At 39.8% G+C, this 22,867-nt stretch overlaps 1 protein-coding gene across 1 annotated transcript in view; it reads left to right on the top strand.

The window, feature by feature from the left end:
- The window catches only part of LOC113026898 (mucin-5B-like), a 55,424-nt gene that overhangs the window by 7,675 nt on the left and 24,882 nt on the right, over window positions 1–22,867 (top strand). Inside the window, exons 8-32 of the mRNA XM_080304013.1 lie at window positions 775–850; window positions 1,256–1,394; window positions 1,570–1,680; window positions 1,823–1,892; window positions 2,986–3,123; window positions 3,197–3,361; window positions 3,513–3,607; window positions 3,689–3,815; window positions 5,565–5,820; window positions 6,583–6,632; window positions 6,818–6,939; window positions 7,051–7,202; window positions 8,734–8,872; window positions 9,123–9,263; window positions 9,550–9,720; window positions 9,966–10,205; window positions 12,174–12,330; window positions 12,570–12,698; window positions 13,586–13,733; window positions 16,752–16,858; window positions 19,997–20,089; window positions 21,467–21,494; window positions 22,053–22,092; window positions 22,203–22,209; window positions 22,307–22,494. Of these exons, the coding sequence (XP_080160139.1) occupies window positions 775–850; window positions 1,256–1,394; window positions 1,570–1,680; window positions 1,823–1,892; window positions 2,986–3,123; window positions 3,197–3,361; window positions 3,513–3,607; window positions 3,689–3,815; window positions 5,565–5,820; window positions 6,583–6,632; window positions 6,818–6,939; window positions 7,051–7,202; window positions 8,734–8,872; window positions 9,123–9,263; window positions 9,550–9,720; window positions 9,966–10,205; window positions 12,174–12,330; window positions 12,570–12,698; window positions 13,586–13,733; window positions 16,752–16,858; window positions 19,997–20,089; window positions 21,467–21,494; window positions 22,053–22,092; window positions 22,203–22,209; window positions 22,307–22,494 (3,089 nt within the window). The remainder of the gene's footprint in view (window positions 1–774; window positions 851–1,255; window positions 1,395–1,569; window positions 1,681–1,822; window positions 1,893–2,985; window positions 3,124–3,196; window positions 3,362–3,512; window positions 3,608–3,688; window positions 3,816–5,564; window positions 5,821–6,582; window positions 6,633–6,817; window positions 6,940–7,050; window positions 7,203–8,733; window positions 8,873–9,122; window positions 9,264–9,549; window positions 9,721–9,965; window positions 10,206–12,173; window positions 12,331–12,569; window positions 12,699–13,585; window positions 13,734–16,751; window positions 16,859–19,996; window positions 20,090–21,466; window positions 21,495–22,052; window positions 22,093–22,202; window positions 22,210–22,306; window positions 22,495–22,867) is intronic.

Here is a 22,867-nt window from a genome sequence, read left to right as displayed (position 1 = left end):
CCAGTTGCAGACACACTGGTGGCCCTTTGCTGGCCCATGTGTGGATGAGTAAACCCTCACTAGGTTTTGGATAAAGTGTAAACTCACAAATCTGTCAAACCTGCATTTGAAACGTCGGCTACCATAGTAGTATAGTATTGCAACATGGCATTTGGGTCTTCTAACTAAAATAGGAAAACAGAAACATAAGTAGTGCATCATTGCCAGACCTGGCCCACATCTGGTTGACATACTCCCTGCCATAACAACCATCGGTCAGAAGTGCCAGCTTGATGCCGGATCCCGGCCAGAGCTGTTTTCTATGGGCCTGGGCCACATAAACCAAACCATAATCGGGCCAGATATGGCATGCCATCACATAAAGAGTGACATCGTTGCCAGACCTGGCGCACATCTGGTTGACATACACCCTGCCATGACACCACTCAGTCAGAAGTGCCAGCTTGATGCCGGATCCGGGCCAGGCCTGTTTTAAATAGATAAATATGAAGGCATGCTGGCTCGGACGTCGCCCGGATCAACAAGGTCCGCGTCAGGTGTTGAGGAACCAGGGCACCCTGACGAGAAGTGGGCTACTGGAACAAGAAGGCATCGGTGGGCAAGAGACGAAAACAGGGCGTTGTTGGAATGCTACTACGCAAGTAACCCTGGTGGAAGGGGTTACGTGAATAGGATGAGGGACCTATGGATATATATATATATAAATATATATTTTTTGCGTCTCTTTCTCAGGGATGGTCTTTGATGATATTGGTAACAGCGGATGTATCGCAGTCTCTCAGTGTCCATGTCTGCACAACAACGAAATCTACAAGCCAGGAGAGTCCTACTCGCACCACTGTGGATCCTGGTAAAATGAATTTGTGCCACTTTGTTGCAGAGTTAAAAAAATGAAAATAAAACATTTTTATTGTGTATGTGATACTAGAAATGGTAAAGACATGAATCTAAGAGTACCTTTGATAGGATGATTAAGTGTTAAAGCCATTTCTAAGTTACACAATTACAATCTCCCACAAAATTATTGTGTACGTCGGAGGTACTGCAAGTAAGAATGTTTTAGCAGTCTCCTCACATTTACAGTTTGTACATTTATGTGACAATTTTACCTTTTTAAAGTTTTACAAACGTTAGTGAGTTTATTTTAAGACATAGTAGAAAATGTAATGCAGTGTGTTACTAAAGCAGTTATATGAATATTTGACCATATTAATAATTTTTAATACATAAATGAAATGTGTGTGTGTCTTGACAGTGTATGTGAAAGCGGTCAGTGGAGTTGTACAGAGACAAACTGTCCAGGAATCTGTTCTGTCAAAGGAGGAGCTCATGTTAACACCTTTGATGGAAAAGTCTACACATTTCATGGCGATTGCTCCTATGTTCTAGCTAAGGTGATACTCACTGCTAGTCCTTCTCCACATACACATAACAGCAGCATCTTAAACCGGATGCACCATCAGAAAATAATATGCTAATATAATAATATGATTTGAGTACATACATGTGTAGTGTAATGGTTTTTTTTTTGGTGACTGATTACATGTTTTGTTTTGATGTGCTCTGCAGGACAGTAATGGTTTGTCCTACACTGTGCTGGTGGATCTGGTCAAGTGCGGGCTAAGTGACACAAAGACTTGCCTCAGAACTGTAACTTTGGCCTTAGGCAGCAATTCTGTGGTAAGCTGCAGGCATAAAAACATCATCATTACTCCTTGTGTCTGAAAAAAATCCAGATCTCACAAAATCTTGTGCTTTTTCTCACCAATAAGAATTTGCAAATCCTGGTGTGTCTAAAATGTGTCTTTCTGCAAAATGACAGGTTGTTAAAGTTCAGGCATCTGGGCAGGTCTATGTGAACCAGATTCATTCTCAGCTTCCACTGTTTACAGGTAAGTTATCTCACATTTCACTGTCCACATATAGTAAACACATCTTCTTAATATAATGATCATAGTCTATGTATGCACATTTTCCTCAGTAATAAATGTTTTTAAAAAAACACCCATTCATCCATCCGTTTTCTTCTGCCTCCTGCCTTCTTCTGACCCCGGGTTGAGGGTTTTCCAGCCTAAGCAGAGAAACCTAGGCCTCCTTCTCCCTATCCCCCTTCTCCAACCTATCTAAAGGAACGCCAAGGTGTTCCTGGGCCAGCAGACAAATGTAATCTCTCCAGTGTGCCTACCCCATCAGCCTCCTGCCAGTAGGGAGCCCAGCCACTCTTTGGAGAAAGCAAATTCTATCTGCAGTCACATTCTTTTGTTCACTACCCAAAGCTGGTGACTACGGGTGAGGGTAGGGACATAGATCAACCAGTAAATCGGCAGCTTTGCTTTCACACTAAGCTCTCTCTTCACCACGAAAGACCGGCGTACTGCAGCGGCAGCCCGCTTCGCTCTGCTTCCTCCAAAGTCCCCACAGGCTAACCTGTGGACACCTTCAGCTTGAAAGCTCCCTTTGCTCAGGTGTCTACAGTCTGGCTAAAGGATTACCACCATGACAGGCACCACCTCGCAGCTGCAACTTTTTGCAGCAGCCTCAACAATGGAGATGCTGAACATTGTTGATTCAGACTCAATGTTCTCAGCCTACCTTGGAAAGCTGCCACCTCACAGACAGAGCCTTCTGTCAGGCAGTCCCAACGCACCCTCACTATAGGTTTATTAGAAATCCAAGTACTTATATAATCATTTAATGCATTCTTTGTTTGCTTTTGTTTTATGTGACATTCAATTTGTCTTACTTGACAATTTATCACAGGTAAATTGAACGTGCTTGAACGTGACTTTCAATTTACATAAGCTAAGGGCCAGCAAAATTAGTATTTGCAAAAGAATTTTGTTCAACTCACTACAAAATATGTAATAAAGAATTGGAACAAAAGCACCACACTCATTAGTTGTATTTATTTATCTGCGTCATTGACGTTTGTATGTTTGTGTTTGAATTAATTGCTACATTTTTCATGTCTTCTGACCTCTACAGCTGATCTGAGAGTCTTTAAGCCATCTTCCTTCTACATCCTTGTAAGCACCACAGTGGGCATACAACTGATGATTCAGCTGTCTCCCATAATGCAGCTGTTCATTTCAGCTGACAGGTCCCTCACAGGAACCACCTCTGGTATGTCTCCACATTATTGTTAGTGTCTGGAACGTCTGGAATCTGTGTAACTGTGGAACTTCTTATTTGAAAGGTTTATGTGGAAACTTCAACGACATCATGAGTGACGACTTTAGAGTGACAAGTGGGCTGGTGGAAGGCACTGCTGCTGCATTTGCAAATGCATGGAAAACCAGAGCCAGCTGCCCAGACATTATATCACATTTTGGAGACCCTTGTAACAACAACATCCTCACAGGTACAGATAAAACTCCTGTATTATTATGTTTTATCTTATAAAAGTTATTATGTTATATGAAAAATACCATACTTCCTTGCTGTTTTTCAAGATTTTATTGAACAACAGATGATATATAACAAGTTTAATTCTGAATGTTTCTGTGTTTTAGAGAAATATGCTGATTTCTGGTGCTCCAAATTAACTGATCCCGAGGGAGTATTTGCTCCCTGCCACGCTGTTGTTAGCCCCAGCACATATAAAGATGTAGGTCTGTACATGCAAAGTTTTAATGAGAACTTTGCAGCTGAACTCTTGTTAATCGTTTCATGAATACTCTTTTGACAGAACTGTATGTATGACACCTGTAACTGTGAAAAAAGTGAGGACTGCATGTGTGCTGCAGTTTCCTCATATGTCTATGCCTGCTCAGCAGCAGGAGTCCACATCAGTGGCTGGAGGAAAACCATCTGTGGTAAGTAAAACACTAAGCATCCTTGAAAAGAGAAACACGGGTTCAAACAACAAATTTATCTGAACATGTTCTCTTTCAACTGCTGCTGTGTCCACAGGCATGATTTTACATTCAAAACATAGGACCATTTGTCTTCTTCTTCTTGACATGATGTGCCAATGCTCGCTGAAGCACATTGTGTTTTTAGTGAGGGGGTTTTCTCGACAACAGGACTGAACCCTTTTGTTTTTAGATTGGCCCCACAACCCAATTTTTAATTCAATTTAATTCAATTCAGTTTTATATTGTAAGTGCCAAATCACAACAAGAGTCACCTCAAGTGCTTTTTATTGTAAGGTAGACCGGATTGGAAATGAAAATCCTACAATAATACAACAGAGGACAAAATAACAATCACACGACCCCCTATGGGCAAATGCTTTGGCGACAGTGGGAGGGAAAAACTCCCTTTTAATAGGAAGAAACCTCCAACAGAACCAGGGTCAGGGAGGGGCGGGGCCATCCGCCGTGACTGGCTGAGGTGAGGGGAGGAAGACCGGACAAAAGACATGCTGTGGTAGAGCAGCAGAGATTGATGATTACTAATGATTAAATGCGGCGAGACCCACTGTCATGTCGAAGAAGTCTTTGGTCCTTATTTTTAAAAAAGTATTATGATATGAGTTCTGGTTTTGTATTTGGAAGCAGTTTATCGACAGGTTCAAAAAGGGAAATTTAACAGCAATTTCCCACAGACTGATTCTATACCAGCAATCAATGTATGAGAATAATAGGTCATTCTGATTTGTTGATTACACTTTAGGTCTATTTTTCATTTGTGGATTCGAATTTCATGAAATTTGAATGAGCTCTTCATTGACTGGATCATTAGAAATTTTTTAAAACTTACTTTAATCAGTCCTTGTCTTTAAATTTTTGTTTAAATATCATTTCAAGCACATCAAATAAAGAGCTTTTTAAAAAATAAAAACTCTCAAACATGTGAAAATATGCTGGCTTTTCATTTAAGATCCTTGAGTCTAATCATTGTCATCTACAGTTTTTTTAGATTCACTTCTTAAATGTAATAATGCAATGTATCAGTTTTCGCATCAATTTCAGATAAACATTCATTATTTGTCAGCTTATTTGGATATATTCTTCAGCTTTCAGCTCATCTAAAAACGGTCAACCTGCCAGCTTCAACGATTTCAGCAAAGATTGAGCAGTTACAACAATTCAACTCAAACAATTCAGTTTTCAGCATTCATACTGCAATTGGAGTACACTTGTATGTAAAATAATCGAATAATCTGTGCTAAATCAACAACGTTAGTGCTAAACTCACAGGAATATTGTACCTCGATGACCATGACAATTAAATGTGTCAGAGCCCCTGTAAATTAAAGTCAGCAGCAGCAGTCACAATTTGAGGAAACTCTAAATTATTTGGGTTAATATAAATGTTATTATTACCATCACATTGTCAGCATGGGTCAGCTGCTGACACCATGTCTGTGTTATGGTGTTAACCCACCAGACATCTTTCCATGCCATTCGTACTACATGAACAGTTCTTGTCTCCAGTACCACAGCTATGGCACATATTTTGGTATCTATTTTAAATAATGGCAGAAGTAGCAGGTCATTTGAATACAACAAATCTTACTAAATCATCTGTGTTTGATTCATTTTTGCAACATTTGAATTGAATTAAATTGAACTGAACTGTTGGCTCATTGTATAAACATCTCATATCTCTCATAACAGAGACATTCAGCACATCATGTGCAGCAGAAACTGTGTATAACTACAACATGACCAGCTGTGGGCGTACCTGCCGTTCCCTCGGCCAGACTGACTACTCTTGTCAGGTCAACTTCACCACAGTGGATGGCTGTGGCTGTTCTGAAGGAACTTACATGAATGAGGAAGGCCAGTGTGTAGCCCGTGAAAGCTGTCCCTGCTATGCTGAAGGCATTATTGTTCCTCCTGGACAGACTATCAGTAAAGATGGCAGCACATGGTAAATAACGCCAACTAATTTTTCTTAATTCATGCTGAATCATTCAGGTAAGGAAATTTTCAAAGGTTGATTCTGTTCTTCTGGACATGTTTTCAGTGGAAGAACTATTTTGTCACTCATCCGAGTAACTTCTTCAGTCTCAGCTGACTGCAGGTTTAGCAATGTTTGCTACTTTTAGTCATAATGCAAATGTGCTATTTATGTTTTTTCCAGTCCCCAACTCTCTATGGATAGTACTCATGGCCATGGTCATGAGATTTTGCATCATAATGACCATGAAATTGACCAACTGACCATTCTTAATCAGCGGTGCTAGAACAGAATCAACTTTCTTGGATTTTTATGTTTACCATCACCAACCTAAAATGTTCATTTGCTAAAGTTAATTTGCTGTAAAAACAAAGTGAAGCTCAGCTAATAGATTTGTATTCACTCAATATGACACGTGTTAATGGCAGGGACGTGTTTGCTCCGAACAAAACAGGAGGATTAAACGAATATTGAACTGGGGAACACAGGATGCTGGAAGCCGTATTCTGTATATATACCAACTACAAAGCATTGACTTGCAAGTTAGAGGAAAAATGTTGTTCCATTCTATAAATTCATGTTGTGAATGCACCAGTACAACTAGGATGTTTTTTGCCCATGAACATTTTAAATAACAAAAAGAATAATAAGAAACTACACGGTTAAAGAATGACTGAGGATATTATGTCATATAAAAGTATTTCTCATGTTCCCTCATAATTGTTCTCACAGTGTCTGCAGACAAGGCATTCTCAGCTGCTCTGGAGGAACACAGCTACTAAGTAGGCACCGTAATTAACATTATGCACACAGATTAAATGCTATTGTCGTTAATTTGTTTGATAAAATTAGTAGCCAAACATCTTCAGTTCTCTTTCATATTATGAAGTTTTCACTCAGTGAACTGTAAATAAATTCACAATGACAATAAAACTATGAATGTGAAGCTGTTATATTTTGTTCCCAGGTTTACCATTAGGTTCACCACAATGCGAATATCCCATGGTGTACTTTGACTGCTCCACTGCTCAACCTGGGGCTACTGGCACTGAATGTCAAAAGAGCTGCAGCACCGCTGACATGGCTTGTGTAAGTACAGCACAGTTGTGCCAGTTTGGCTGTGTGCTTAAATGTGCAGTACACGCACAGGTCTTGCTTGACTTACTCTCTCCTTTCATTTTTCACTCTGGTTGGATACAGATCCACACAGGCTGTACATCAGGCTGCATATGCCCAGATGGGCTGTTGTCAGATGGAGCAGGAGGCTGCGTCAATGAGACCAGCTGTCCATGTGTGCACAATGGACAAGTCTACCAGCCTGGAGAGACACTGACAGTGGATTGCAATACCTGGTTTGTACATTTCTTTACAAGCATACAAAGATGTATATTTAAATATTCAACAGCAGTATATAGGTTATAAGAAGAATTTATACATATTTCCACTACAATAAAGAACGTCAGTTAAATAGGTGACTTGTTTCTCATAGTACTTGTTTGAGACACAGCCGCCACTGCTGGCAAGGCTCACGTGTCAGAGCAGGTTTTCTACCAATCAAAATATCTGGAGATCAATCCAATCAAAGAATCTTTGGGAAAAAACCCAAAGTTGCCCCCAGTGCATTCAGCTGAGGGTGTGTTAAATGAGTTTGGATATAAATAAAAAGCACTGCATGAATGTTTGTGTGATAAGGCAATGCAAGACTGAAAAAGTAAGTTGTACTAAAATAACAGCTGGAGAAACATTTTGCAATTAGGTAGTTTAATTGGCAACATGTCACTAACATGCTTAAAATGAATAATAAGAAACTACAAAAGTGGAAAACTGTTCTGTTGTCTGATAAATCAAAACTTCCAATTCTTTTGTTTTCCACAAAATAAAATGGCTACTGTCTTCTTCACACTAGAGGCAACTAAGTTATCAGGACTCAGTCCAAATGCCTTCATCTCTTAAAAAACAAAAAAACAAAAAGATGTCTTTTTCAGCAAGAGCTTGCATATTTCAGCAAAACAATGCTAAACCTTATACTGCATCTGGAACAACAGTATAGCTCTGTAGTAGGAGGCTCTGGCTACGGGTCTAGCCTGCGTGCATTCCAGAAATTACACTTGAAAACATGAATGAAAAATATGACAAAGAAAATCCAAGATTGTTGAACTGCTAGAATTCAATATCAGACATTCGTCCTCCAAAAGTCCAAGGGATGGTCTTGGTTCCCAGACATTTGCAAATTGCTTTTAAAAGAAGAGGGGATGGATGATACACAGTAGTAAACAACACTCTGTCCAAGCTTTTGTGCAACGTGTTGCTGCCATCAAATTTAAAATGACCTTTTCATTTATTCAAACATTTCATGTTTTCTATGGTCTACTGTGAAAAAGGTATGACTTTCTGAGATTTGCAAATCATTTTTATTTACATTTTATTTACGTTTGCAAGGTGTCCCAACTTTTTGGGAGTTGGGTTTCTATTATAAAACTTGTTTACTAAATAAAAACGTCACTATATTTTCACTATTCAGCTATATTTGCTGTTATGTCTCTACTAATTTTGTCATTGCACTTATACTTGTTTGGCCAATACAAGTGAGAAGTTTCCCCCCATCTTGTAAAATAACACTAATTCAGGAATAATCAGGGTTTAAATGATACAATTTGGCAGTGTTTTCACCAAATACACTGTACTTTTCAAATGTTTGAATAGAAAAAGTTGTTTTAATTATATTTGTAAAAACATAAAGGTAGGTAGTTAATTAATCACCAGCGGGTTTTTTTGTGGGTTTCTTTTTTTTTTTTTGTATTTTGTATTCTTGATTACACAGATATTACAAATATTTTGAAATTAATTTAATAGTTTTTGTCGGCTGTATGTGTTTCTCCCCAGTTCCTGCAGTGGAAGGAAGTTCACATGTACCAACGAGACGTGTGATGCTGTTTGTGGAATCTATGGAGATGGTCACTACGTCACCTTTGACGATAAGAGGTTCGACTTCAGTGGACAGTGCGAATACACACTTCTACAAGTAAGGTTGCTAAAAGTTAAAAATGAAAACTTTGTAGCCTTGGTAGATTTGGCAACACACTGTTGTACCATCTTTCTTCTGCAGCTCTTCATTGTAAAGCTCACTCTGGCTACTGTTTCTTGTATATTACTTTACCAGAACAGAAAGAGGCACATCAACATTTTTATCAGTAAATCGATTTTATGCAACTCTTAAGGATTCTAACTTTAACACTGGTATCCAGTAATTGCATGCACTGTGCTTTGCTCAGGACTTCTGTGGCACCTATAATGGCAATGGAAGCTTCAGAATTATTACTGAAAATGTTCCATGTGGAACAACAGGAACCACCTGTTCTAAGACCATCAAGATCTTCTTGGGGGTAAACACAAAATCCTTCAGTTGTGCTCATTTTCAAAAATAATGACTGCAAAATGTAGAGTGAATGTAGAGTAAAATGTTTTAAGAACTCTTCACCAACAATATTAAAATTGCACAATTAATACTAGAAAAAGAAACTACAGAATCAATTAAAGGTTGTATCATTTAACTGTTTTTAGATTCAATTTTTTGAAATCTTTTGAAAAAACAAAAGAGCTTTCAGCTTTTCAGGTTTGTTGCACATATATGGTTTCCAGGTAGCTTAAATTCTACAAAAATAAAATTCCTGTTTTATTCATTGCTGCTGTAACCCACAGGATAATGAATTCCAGCTTAAAGATGACAATTTACAAGTGGTAAAGGGCACTATCCAGGCGCTTCAGGTACAAAAAATGGGCATTTACATAGTGGTGACAATCAAGCCTGGACTTGTTCTCATGTGGGACCAGAAGACCAGTCTTTTCATTACAATCAGTCCACAGTTCCAGGTAAAAGAAATAACTTCTGCACATCTGGATTGACAGTTACTTCTTTTTACTGTTGAAGTATAATTGCTTAAGAAAGTTAATATTAAGAATTTCACAATAACAGAAATTTAGTAGTCAGTACAAATAGAAATACAATTACACAATTATTGATACTCATACGTATTAATAATTGTGATATCACTGTAATTAAAAAAAAGCATTAAAACGAGGGCTTTAATTTGTACCACTGCTTCCTTTCCTCTTAGGGTCAGGTCTGTGGTCTGTGTGGAAACTATGATGGTAACAGTAAGAATGACTTCACCACACGCTCCCAGGAAATAGTAGCAGATGTTCTACAATTTGGTAACAGCTGGAAAGTTTCATCTAGTTGCCCCAGTGCAGAGCTAATCAGTGATCCCTGTGCCTCAAATCGCTACCGGGCAGCCTGGTCTCAAAAACAGTGCAGTATCATCACAAGTGTCACCTTCCAGAGCTGTCATTCAAAGGTCAGTATGTTTGGTGGTAGCAAATATACAGAAATGGATACACACACACAAAAATGCACAAAAGAATATGCACTTTAATTTCCCTTATGAGCTCTTTGTTCTTTTATCTTAATGTCTGGTATTTAGGAATGTTTACCTAATAGACACGATATGTGATATCCATCCGCCCATGCATTCTCTTCCACTTATCTATTCAAGGTCGTGGGGGGCCTGGAACCTACCCCACCTATCACCAGTTAACCTAATCCCACTAATTACATGTCTTTAGACTGTGGGAATAATCCAGAGTAGTGGGCGATAACTTAAACCTGCGTATGTCTACATAAAGGTAGTGTTGGAGCACATTGTGGTACCACACCCTCAGGATTTGGGCAGAAAGTTGTGTGTTGCTATAAAAATGGTGAGAAAAGGTGTAAATCTTTCCTACAAAGAAATTAAGATGCCAAGTGTCCTTCATCTTCAAAAGGCAATCAGAAACAGGGGAAAAGTCTACTAGAACCAAAACTTCAACAGAGTCAGAAGACAAGTTTCTGAGCTAGAAGCAGAGCTTAATTGTGGTCATAGTAAGCAAGCCTCAACTTCAACTGACAGGTCAAGTTCAGAGATGGGCAGTAACGCGTTACTGTAATCTGATTACTTTTTTCAAGTAACGAGTAAAGTAAGGGATTACTATTGCAAAAACGGTAATTAGATTACCGTTACTTTCCCGTAGGAACGCTGCGTTACTGCGTTACTAAAACCGTGATTTTTTTGCGAGAATGTCTCACGACAGTGACGTAAGCGAGTGCGACGTTGGTGACAACAGCTGTGTGCAGATCAACAGTGGATCACATATCGAGTGCAGAGAGAGTATGAGCGTGCAGCGTTTAAAGCGTGGAAGTACTGACCTTACTTTGAGTTTGATTCCATAAAAAGTGACAAAAACATTAGTGTCCGCTGTGCGTGGGAAGAAAACTTCTTTTTACAGCGAAAAAACCCCTAAACTTCCAACAAGCACCGAGTAGCTACGACGTAATGGGAAACTCACAGAGAAACTCACGGATTCTTCCACTGACCGCGGCACACCTGCACCAGGGTAAACCTCCGCCTGCCCCACTCCTGCTTTACAGGTGAAAATAGAGCAACAGGACCGCTGAGTCTTTGACTTTATTTATTTTCTGCTGTGTTTTACTTGCATCTATTTGAAAGAGTGAGTGTAAACACAAAAAATATTTTATTTTATGTGCTGGAATGTGCAGAAAATAGGTTTAAATGTTAAACTAATTTCTTCCAGTCAGAGAATGTTGCATATAATTAAATTTTTTTCTTGATGCATAAAGTTAAAAGATTAAAACAAGTTTTAAAAAGAGACTTTTTCATTTGATTACATTTTGTATGATGATTATGTAGAAAAAGTAGAATTGGGCTGAAAGATCTATCACTTTATCACCTACTCAGGTTGTAAATCGTGTTTTTAAAAAGTAACTAAGTAACTAAGTAATTAATTACTTTTGAAAATAAGTAATCAGTAAAGTAACAGAATTACTTTTTTTGGGAAGTAATCAGTAATTAGTTACTGATTACTTTTTTCAAGTAATTGACCAACACTGGTCAAGTTGCAGCAACAGAACCAATGCTAAGATTTCAGAATAAGAAAAAGAGGTTTAAAGAGGTTTACCTGAGCTGTGAAACATTGCCAATGGACTAATGAAAACTGGAAGAAGGTGTTATGGAGTAATGAATCAAAATCCGAAGTCTATGATCTTTGTACAGTATTGAGGAGGCAAAAGGACAGTTCCTCAATCTGTACCCCTGAATACATTGTGGTTAAAAATGGATTGCATGATTCTTTTTTTAACTTGAATTGTTTATTTGTTCTATGCTTACAGAGTAAAAGGAATAATTGAACTGTCTGAATTTCAATAAAAAAACTGGAAGAATTGGGGTTCTGTGAAACTGACTGGTAGTGTATTACTGTATGCGTTCTAGGTTGACCCTGGTCCATATTTTGATTCCTGTGTGAGAGACTCCTGTGCTTGTGACACTGGTGGGGACTGCGAATGTCTCTGTACTGCGGTGGCTGCATATGCTAAAGCCTGTAATGAAGCTGGGACCTGCATTGCATGGAGGACTCCAAAGTTTTGTCGTAAGTCTGATTAATGTAATTCAATTCAATTCAATTCAACTTTATTTATATAGCGCCAAATCACAACAACAGTCGCCTCAAGGCGCTTTATATTGTACAGTAGATCGTACAATAATAGATACAGAGAAAAACCCAACAATCTTATGACCCCCTATGAGCAAGCACTTTGGTGACAGTGGGAAGGAAAAACATCATCAATGCTCTACAAGTCTAATAAGCAATGGTTTTGTTTCTTGCAGCTATTTTCTGTGACTACTATAATTCACCTGGTGAATGTGAGTGGCACTATAAGCCTTGTGGAGCTAATTGCATGAAAACATGTAGGAATCCATCTGGAAACTGCTCGTCACTCATCACCAACCTGGAAGGTACATTAGGCACAGTATTGATATGCCACTTTGTGGACTCTTTATTTTTGTTTTAAATGTGGAGCTTAAGTCAACAGAACAACAGACCGTATCCCTGCCTATGACACAGTGGTTCACAAGCTTTTTACATCATTCCCCACATGGCAGGAAGGAATATTTTCACATCCCATCTAAACAAAACAATGACAGAAAAGCCTACCTGCAACTGTATTTAGATAATGAACTCATTCACAATGAATCCTTCAGTAATTTTTGTTTTAAACAAGCAACTTTAATTTCAAACAACTATTTGTAACTTTTGTCACGAGACAGCTTCCTTAGTCTACACCACTTCTTCAAAAAAGCAACAAGTTAAACAGAATGTGAACATTGCCAAACATGGAAAAATACAGTCCAGTCTTAGTCTTATAAAAAAGAAATCCAGAGACTTGTGAACAGAGATGAAAAATATATAATTTAGTGAGGGTTCAATACTATTCACTCTTAGTGGCTGTAGTAAGCCTGTTTTTGACTGCAGAGCTGTGGCAGGGCGTGGTCTGCGGCATGGCTGCGGGGGAGGCGGATGTATATGAGCAGCAATCACACCTTGCTGGTGTTCCGGCTTAAAACAGAATGAACTAAGTCCTTTTGTGGTTGTGGTTGTTGTTGTTGTTGTTGTTGTTGTTGTGTGTAGGCTGTAGCTGAAAAGCTGCAGCCACATGCGTAAGTCAACAGCTGCAATAAAGAAGTGTACTGAAAAGTGTGAACATGTCTGTCCCGCATCGTTTACCCAGGATTGGAGCATGATAGGTGAAGGAGAGGCAAATTGTGAAATGTTTACAAAAAAGCTTTGCATGTATTGTACTTGTAAATTTACTCAAGTTAACCACTATTTTAAAACATCGTAGGCTGCTATCCACAGTGTCCCCCGAACCAACCCTACTTTGATGAAGACACTATGAAGTGCGTTTCCGGGGACCAGTGTGGATGCTATGATGACCAAGGCAACCATTACAACATTGGTGAAAAGGTTCCATCAGAGAACTGCTACACCTGGTATGTCTCACACAAGATTCATCATTCAATCCATTTTAGCACACAGTACATAATGATGCACGTAGAATTCAACATGTGGTCTTTTGATGTAAGTATATAAAATATAATACACGGTGCCATTAAAAAGTATTTGCCCACTTTCCGATTCCTCTTACTGGAGTCTTTCACATAACTTTAGGGACAAACTGTTTGTGTGAAACAAAAATCCTCTATACTCCCGGGAAGGTTCACTGCTGGTTCAAGTTTTCATTGTGTATGGATAAGGGCTGTCATAGTGGCTTTGTAACCCTTTTTAGAATTGTATATGATAAAGTTGTTTCTCAGGTAATTCTTCAGATTTTGGCCTGATGAATCACTTTTTAAGATCATTTAACCTGCTGCACTTTGACAGGGGCAAAGGACTAGGTAAATGTAAATATTTTATTACTCTATTATTTCAATGATCTGAAAAAAAGGAAGTAGAAAGAAGGCAAAAACTTTCTCATGGCACTGTATGTGAAATATACAGTTATTGAGAAGTAAATGTGATGTTTAACATGCCACAGTGAGTGTATAACCAGACACAAATGAAATAACCACAACGTTGTTTTCTTTCAAGCTTATGTACAATGTCGGGGATACAATGTAACTACAGTGTTAACTGTAAGTATACTATAAGCTTGTAAAGCTATGCTATAAATCTATTGCTTGGCAAATTGAAAAAAACATTTATTTTCAAATTTAATTTATTATATATAATATAATAAATGTATATGAATTAATTTGTATTTACAAAAAGACAAAATGTTTTACTTGTAGATTGTACATGCATCATTAATGGAAAAATGTACAACTATGGGGACAATATCTACAACACAACTGATGGCCTAGGAAACTGCATCACAGCTGAGTGTGCAGAGAATGGAATTGTAACAAGGAGCATATACCCCTGCTTTATTACCACAACAGCTGGGCCAACAACAACTCCATTTACGTTTAGTACAATACTAAACACCACTTCAGGTATTAAACTGATGATTTCTCAAAGATATAGATAGAGTATTGAGAAATATTGAGAAAATTGAATTGTATTATGGAAGTATATGCATGTTTTAATGTCATGTCATTGTATTTTGTCACAGTTATTAGTACTACATCTCCATTAAATACTACATTTGAATTTGAAACCACATCGGCAAAACTGACCAAACCAGAAATAACAGAAATTACATCTGGGCCTTTCACTACCACTAAAGGAACAGCTACAACACCTGCAGAGACAACAGCATTTGAATCCACAACAGCCACAGTTATGACAACAAAAACACCAAAAATAGTCACATCGGGACCAACAACATCCTCTACCACAGCTTTTGTTGAAACCACGACCACAAGTCCACATGTTGAAACAACAGGTCAAGGATCCACCATAGTTACATCAAAACCATCTGTGAGTACTGAAATTACATCTGGGCCTTTCACTACCACTAAAGGAACAGCTACAACACCTGCAGAGACAACAGCATTTGAATCCACAACAGCCACAGTTATGACAACAAAAACACCAAAAATAGTCACATCGGGACCAACAACATCCTCTACCACATCTGCATCAACCTCAGTTGTTGTAACTGGATCATCATTTTCCTCAACTGTAATTACAAATCCTTCTGTTTTAAACACAACTATTTCACCTTCAACATCTAGAGGTTCAACTTCTATTGCTCCCATAACAGAGACACTTCCAGGCAGCACGACTGTTTACGCAACAAGTGTAAACCCCAGTGTGACCAAAACCACATTGGGAACAACAGCATCCTCTACCACAGCTGTTGTTGAAACCAAAACCACAACTCCACATGTTGAAACAACAGGTCAAGGATCCACCATAGTTACATCAAAACCATCTGTGAGTACTGAAATTACATCTGGGCCTTTCACTACCACTGAAGGAACAGCTACAACACCTGCAGAGACAACAGCATTTGAATCCACAACAGCCACAGTTATGACAACAAAAACACCAAAAATAGTTACATCGGGACCAACAACATCCTCTACCACAGCTGTTGTTGAAACCACGACCACAAGTCCATATGTTGAAACAACAGGTCAAGGATCCACCATAGTTACATCAAAACCATCTGTGAGTACTGAAATTACATCTGGGCCTTTCACTACCACTGAAGGAACAGCTACAACACCCACAGAGACAACAGCATTTGAATCCACAACAGCCACAGTTATGACAACAAAAACACCAAAAATAGTCACATCGGGACCAACAACATCCTCTACCACAGCTGTTATTGAAACCACGACCACAAGTCCACATGTTGAAACAACAGGTCAAGGATCCACAACGGTTACATCAAAACCATCTGTGAGTACTGAAATTACATCTGGGCCTTTCACTACCACTGAAGGAACAGCTACAACACCCACAGAGACAACAGCATTTGAATCCACAACAGCCACAGTTATGACAACAAAAACACCAAAAATAGTTACATCGGGACCAACAACATCCTCTACCACAACTGTTGTTGAAACCACGACCACAAGTCCACATGTTGAAACAACAGGTCAAGGATCCACAACGGTTACATCAAAACCATCTGTGAGTACTGAAATTACATCTGGGCCTTTCACTACCACTAAAGGAACAGCTACAACACCTGCAGAGACAACAGCATTTGAATCCACAACAGCCACAGTTATGACAACAAAAACACCAAAAATAGTTACATCGGGACCAACAACATCCTCTACCACAACTGTTGTTGAAACCAAAACCACAACTCCACATGTTGAAACAACAGGTCAAGGATCCACCATAGTTACATCAAAACCATCTGTGAGTACTGAAATTACATCTGGGCCTTTCACTACCACTAAAGGAACAGCTACAACACCTGCAGAGACAACAGCATTTGAATCCACAACAGTCACAGTTATGACAACAAAAACACCAAAAATAGTTACATCGGGACCAACAACATCCTCTACCACAGCTGTTGTTGAAACCACGACCACAAGTCCACATGTTGAAACAACAGGTCAAGGATCCACCATAGTTACATCAAAACCATCTGTGAGTACTGAAATTACATCTGGGCCTTTCACTACCACTGAAGGAACAGCTACAACACCTGCAGAGACAACAGCATTTGAATCCACAACAGCCACAGTTATGACAACAAAAACACCAAAAATAGTTACATCGGGACCAACAACATCCTCTACCACAACTGTTGTTGAAACCACGACCACAAGTCCACATGTTGAAACAACAGGTCAAGGATCCACCATAGTTACATCAAAACCATCTGTGAGTACTGAAATTACATCTGGGCCTTTCACTACCACTGAAGGAACAGCTACAACACCTGCAGAGACAACAGCATTTGAATCCACAACAGTCACAGTTATGACAACAAAAACACCAAAAATAGTTACATCGGGACCAACAACATCCTCTACCACAGCTGTTGTTGAAACCACGACCACAAGTCCATATGTTGAAACAACAGGTCAAGGATCCACAACGGTTACATCAAAACCATCTGTGAGTACTGAAATTACATCTGGGCCTTTCACTACCACTAAAGGAACAGCTACAACACCTGCAGAGACAACAGCATTTGAATCCACAACAGCCACAGTTATGACAACAAAAACACCAAAAATAGTTACATCGGGACCAACAACATCCTCTACCACAACTGTTGTTGAAACCAAAACCACAACTCCACATGTTGAAACAACAGGTCAAGGATCCACCATAGTTACATCAAAACCATCTGTGAGTACTGAAATTACATCTGGGCCTTTCACTACCACTGAAGGAACAGCTACAACACCCACAGAGACAACAGCATTTGAATCCACAACAGCCACAGTTATGACAACAAAAACACCAAAAATAGTCACATCGGGACCAACAACATCCTCTACCACAACTGTTGTTGAAACCACGACCACAAGTCCACATGTTGAAACAACAGGTCAAGGATCCACAACGGTTACATCAAAACCATCTGTGAGTACTGAAATTACATCTGGGCCTTTCACTACCACTAAAGGAACAGCTACAACACCTGCAGAGACAACAGCATTTGAATCCACAACAGCCACAGTTATGACAACAAAAACACCAAAAATAGTTACATCGGGACCAACAACATCCTCTACCACAACTGTTGTTGAAACCACGACCACAACTCCATATGTTGAAACAACAGGTCAAGGATCCACCATAGTTACATCAAAACCATCTGTGAGTACTGAAATTACATCTGGGCCTTTCACTACCACTGAAGGAACAGCTACAACACCTGCAGAGACAACAGCATTTGAATCCACAACAGCCACAGTTATGACAACAAAAACACCAAAAATAGTCACATCGGGACCAACAACATCCTCTACCACAACTGTTGTTGAAACCACGACCACAACTCCATATGTTGAAACAACAGGTCAAGGATCCACAACGGCTACATCAAAACCATCTGTGAGTACTGAAATTACATCTGGGCCTTTCACTACCACTAAAGGAACAGCTACAACACCTGCAGAGACAACAGCATTTGAATCCACAACAGCCACAGTTATGACAACAAAAACACCAAAAATAGTTACATCGGGACCAACAACATCCTCTACCACAACTGTTGTTGAAACCACGACCACAAGTCCATATGTTGAAACAACAGGTCAAGGATCCACCATAGTTACATCAAAACCATCTGTGAGTACTGAAATTACATCTGGGCCTTTCACTACCACTAAAGGAACAGCTACAACACCTGCAGAGACAACAGCATTTGAATCCACAACAGCCACAGTTATGACAACAAAAACACCAAAAATAGTTACATCGGGACCAACAACATCCTCTACCACAACTGTTGTTGAAACCACGACCACAAGTCCATATGTTGAAACAACAGGTCAAGGATCCACAACGGTTACATCAAAACCATCTGTGAGTACTGAAATTACATCTGGGCCTTTCACTACCACTGAAGGAACAGCTACAACACCTGCAGAGACAACAGCATTTGAATCCACAACAGCCACAGTTATGACAACAAAAACACCAAAAATAGTCACATCGGGACCAACAACATCCTCTACCACAACTGTTGTTGAAACCACGACCACAAGTCCACATGTTGAAACAACAGGTCAAGGATCCACCATAGTTACATCAAAACCATCTGTGAGTACTGAAATTACATCTGGGCCTTTCACTACCACTGAAGGAACAGCTACAACACCCACAGAGACAACAGCATTTGAATCCACAACAGCCACAGTTATGACAACAAAAACACCAAAAATAGTCACATCGGGACCAACAACATCCTCTACCACAACTGTTGTTGAAACCACGACCACAAGTCCACATGTTGAAACAACAGGTCAAGGATCCACAACGGTTACATCAAAACCATCTGTGAGTACTGAAATTACATCTGGGCCTTTCACTACCACTGAAGGAACAGCTACAACACCTGCAGAGACAACAGCATTTGAATCCACAACAGCCACAGTTATGACAACAAAAACACCAAAAATAGTTACATCGGGACCAACAACATCCTCTACCACAGCTGTTGTTGAAACCACGACCACAAGTCCACATGTTGAAACAACAGGTCAAGGATCCACAACGGTTACATCAAAACCATCTGTGAGTACTGAAATTACATCTGGGCCTTTCACTACCACTAAAGGAACAGCTACAACACCTGCAGAGACAACAGCATTTGAATCCACAACAGCCACAGTTATGACAACAAAAACACCAAAAATAGTTACATCGGGACCAACAACATCCTCTACCACAGCTGTTATTGAAACCACGACCACAAGTCCATATGTTGAAACAACAGGTCAAGGATCCACAACGGTTACATCAAAACCATCTGTGAGTACTGAAATTACATCTGGGCCTTTCACTACCACTAAAGGAACAGCTACAACACCTGCAGAGACAACAGCATTTGAATCCACAACAGCCACAGTTATGACAACAAAAACACCAAAAATAGTCACATCGGGACCAACAACATCCTCTACCACAACTGTTGTTGAAACCACGACCACAACTCCACATGTTGAAACAACAGGTCAAGGATCCACAACGGTTACATCAAAACCATCTGTGAGTACTGAAATTACATCTGGGCCTTTCACTACCACTGAAGGAACAGCTACAACACCTGCAGAGACAACAGCATTTGAATCCACAACAGCCACAGTTATGACAACAAAAACACCAAAAATAGTTACATCGGGACCAACAACATCCTCTACCACAACTGTTGTTGAAACCACGACCACAACTCCACATGTTGAAACAACAGGTCAAGGATCCACAACGGTTACATCAAAACCATCTGTGAGTACTGAAATTACATCTGGGCCTTTCACTACCACTGAAGGAACAGCTACAACACCTGCAGTGACAACAGCATTTGAATCCACAACAGCCACAGTTATGACAACAAAAACACCAAAAATAGTTACATCGGGACCAACAACATCCTCTACCACAACTGTTGTTGAAACCACGACCACAAGTCCACATGTTGAAACAACAGGTCAAGGATCCACCATAGTTACATCAAAACCATCTGTGAGTACTGAAATTACATCTGGGCCTTTCACTACCACTGAAGGAACAGCTACAACACCTGCAGAGACAACAGCATTTGAATCCACAACAGCCACAGTTATGACAACAAAAACACCAAAAATAGTCACATCGGGACCAACAACATCCTCTACCACAACTGTTGTTGAAACCAAAACCACAACTCCACATGTTGAAACAACAGGTCAAGGATCCACAACGGTTACATCAAAACCATCTGTGAGTACTGAAATTACATCTGGGCCTTTCACTACCACTAAAGGAACAGCTACAACACCTGCAGAGACAACAGCATTTGAATCCACAACAGCCACAGTTATGACAACAAAAACACCAAAAATAGTTACATCGGGACCAACAACATCCTCTACCACAACTGTTGTTGAAACCACGACCACAACTCCATATGTTGAAACAACAGGTCAAGGATCCACCATAGTTACATCAAAACCATCTGTGAGTACTGAAATTACATCTGGGCCTTTCACTACCACTGAAGGAACAGCTACAACACCCACAGAGACAACAGCATTTGAATCCACAACAGCCACAGTTATGACAACAAAAACACCAAAAATAGTCACATCGGGACCAACAACATCCTCTACCACAGCTGTTGTTGAAACCACGACCACAAGTCCACATGTTGAAACAACAGGTCAAGGATCCACAACGGTTACATCAAAACCATCTGTGAGTACTGAAATTACATCTGGGCCTTTCACTACCACTGAAGGAACAGCTACAACACCTGCAGAGACAACAGCATTTGAATCCACAACAGCCACAGTTATGACAACAAAAACACCAAAAATAGTTACATCGGGACCAACAACATCCTCTACCACAGCTGTTGTTGAAACCACGACCACAAGTCCACATGTTGAAACAACAGGTCAAGGATCCACAACGGTTACATCAAAACCATCTGTGAGTACTGAAATTACATCTGGGCCTTTCACTACCACTAAACGAACAGCTACAACACCTGCAGAGACAACAGCATTTGAATCCACAACAGCCACAGTTATGACAACAAAAACACCAAAAATAGTTACATCGGGACCAACAACATCCTCTACCACAGCTGTTATTGAAACCACGACCACAAGTCCATATGTTGAAACAACAGGTCAAGGATCCACAACGGTTACATCAAAACCATCTGTGAGTACTGAAATTACATCTGGGCCTTTCACTACCACTAAAGGAACAGCTACAACACCTGCAGAGACAACAGCATTTGAATCCACAACAGCCACAGTTATGACAACAAAAACACCAAAAATAGTTACATCGGGACCAACAACATCCTCTACCACAACTGTTGTTGAAACCACGACCACAAGTCCACATGTTGAAACAACAGGTCAAGGATCCACAACGGTTACATCAAAACCATCTGTGAGTACTGAAATTACATCTGGGCCTTTCACTACCACTGAAGGAACAGCTACAACACCTGCAGAGACAACAGCATTTGAATCCACAACAGCCACAGTTATGACAACAAAAACACCAAAAATAGTTACATCGGGACCAACAACATCCTCTACCACAGCTGTTGTTGAAACCACGACCACAACTCCACATGTTGAAACAACAGGTCAAGGATCCACCATAGTTACATCAAAACCATCTGTGAGTACTGAAATTACATCTGGGCCTTTCACTACCACTAAAGGAACAGCTACAACACCTGCAGAGACAACAGCATTTGAATCCACAACAGCCACAGTTATGACAACAAAAACACCAAAAATAGTCACATCGGGACCAACAACATCCTCTACCACAACTGTTGTTGAAACCACGACCACAAGTCCACATGTTGAAACAACAGGTCAAGGATCCACAACGGTTACATCAAAACCATCTGTGAGTACTGAAATTACATCTGGGCCTTTCACTACCACTGAAGGAACAGCTACAACACCTGCAGAGACAACAGCATTTGAATCCACAACAGCCACAGTTATGACAACAAAAACACCAAAAATAGTTACATCGGGACCAACAACATCCTCTACCACAGCTGTTGTTGAAACCACGACCACAAGTCCACATGTTGAAACAACAGGTCAAGGATCCACAACGGTTACATCAAAACCATCTGTGAGTACTGAAATTACATCTGGGCCTTTCACTACCACTAAAGGAACAGCTACAACACCTGCAGAGACAACAGCATTTGAATCCACAACAGCCACAGTTATGACAACAAAAACACCAAAAATAGTTACATCGGGACCAACAACATCCTCTACCACAACTGTTGTTGAAACCACGACCACAACTCCATATGTTGAAACAACAGGTCAAGGATCCACCATAGTTACATCAAAACCATCTGTGAGTACTGAAATTACATCTGGGCCTTTCACTACCACTGAAGGAACAGCTACAACACCTGCAGAGACAACAGCATTTGAATCCACAACAGCCACAGTTATGACAACAAAAACACCAAAAATAGTCACATCGGGAC

The sequence above is a fragment of the Astatotilapia calliptera genome, chromosome 1 (genome assembly GCF_964374335.1).
Source record: "Astatotilapia calliptera chromosome 1, fAstCal68.1, whole genome shotgun sequence".
In the NCBI taxonomy this organism is placed as follows: domain Eukaryota; kingdom Metazoa; phylum Chordata; class Actinopteri; order Cichliformes; family Cichlidae; genus Astatotilapia; species Astatotilapia calliptera.
This window is presented reverse-complemented; position numbering and strand designations above follow the sequence as displayed.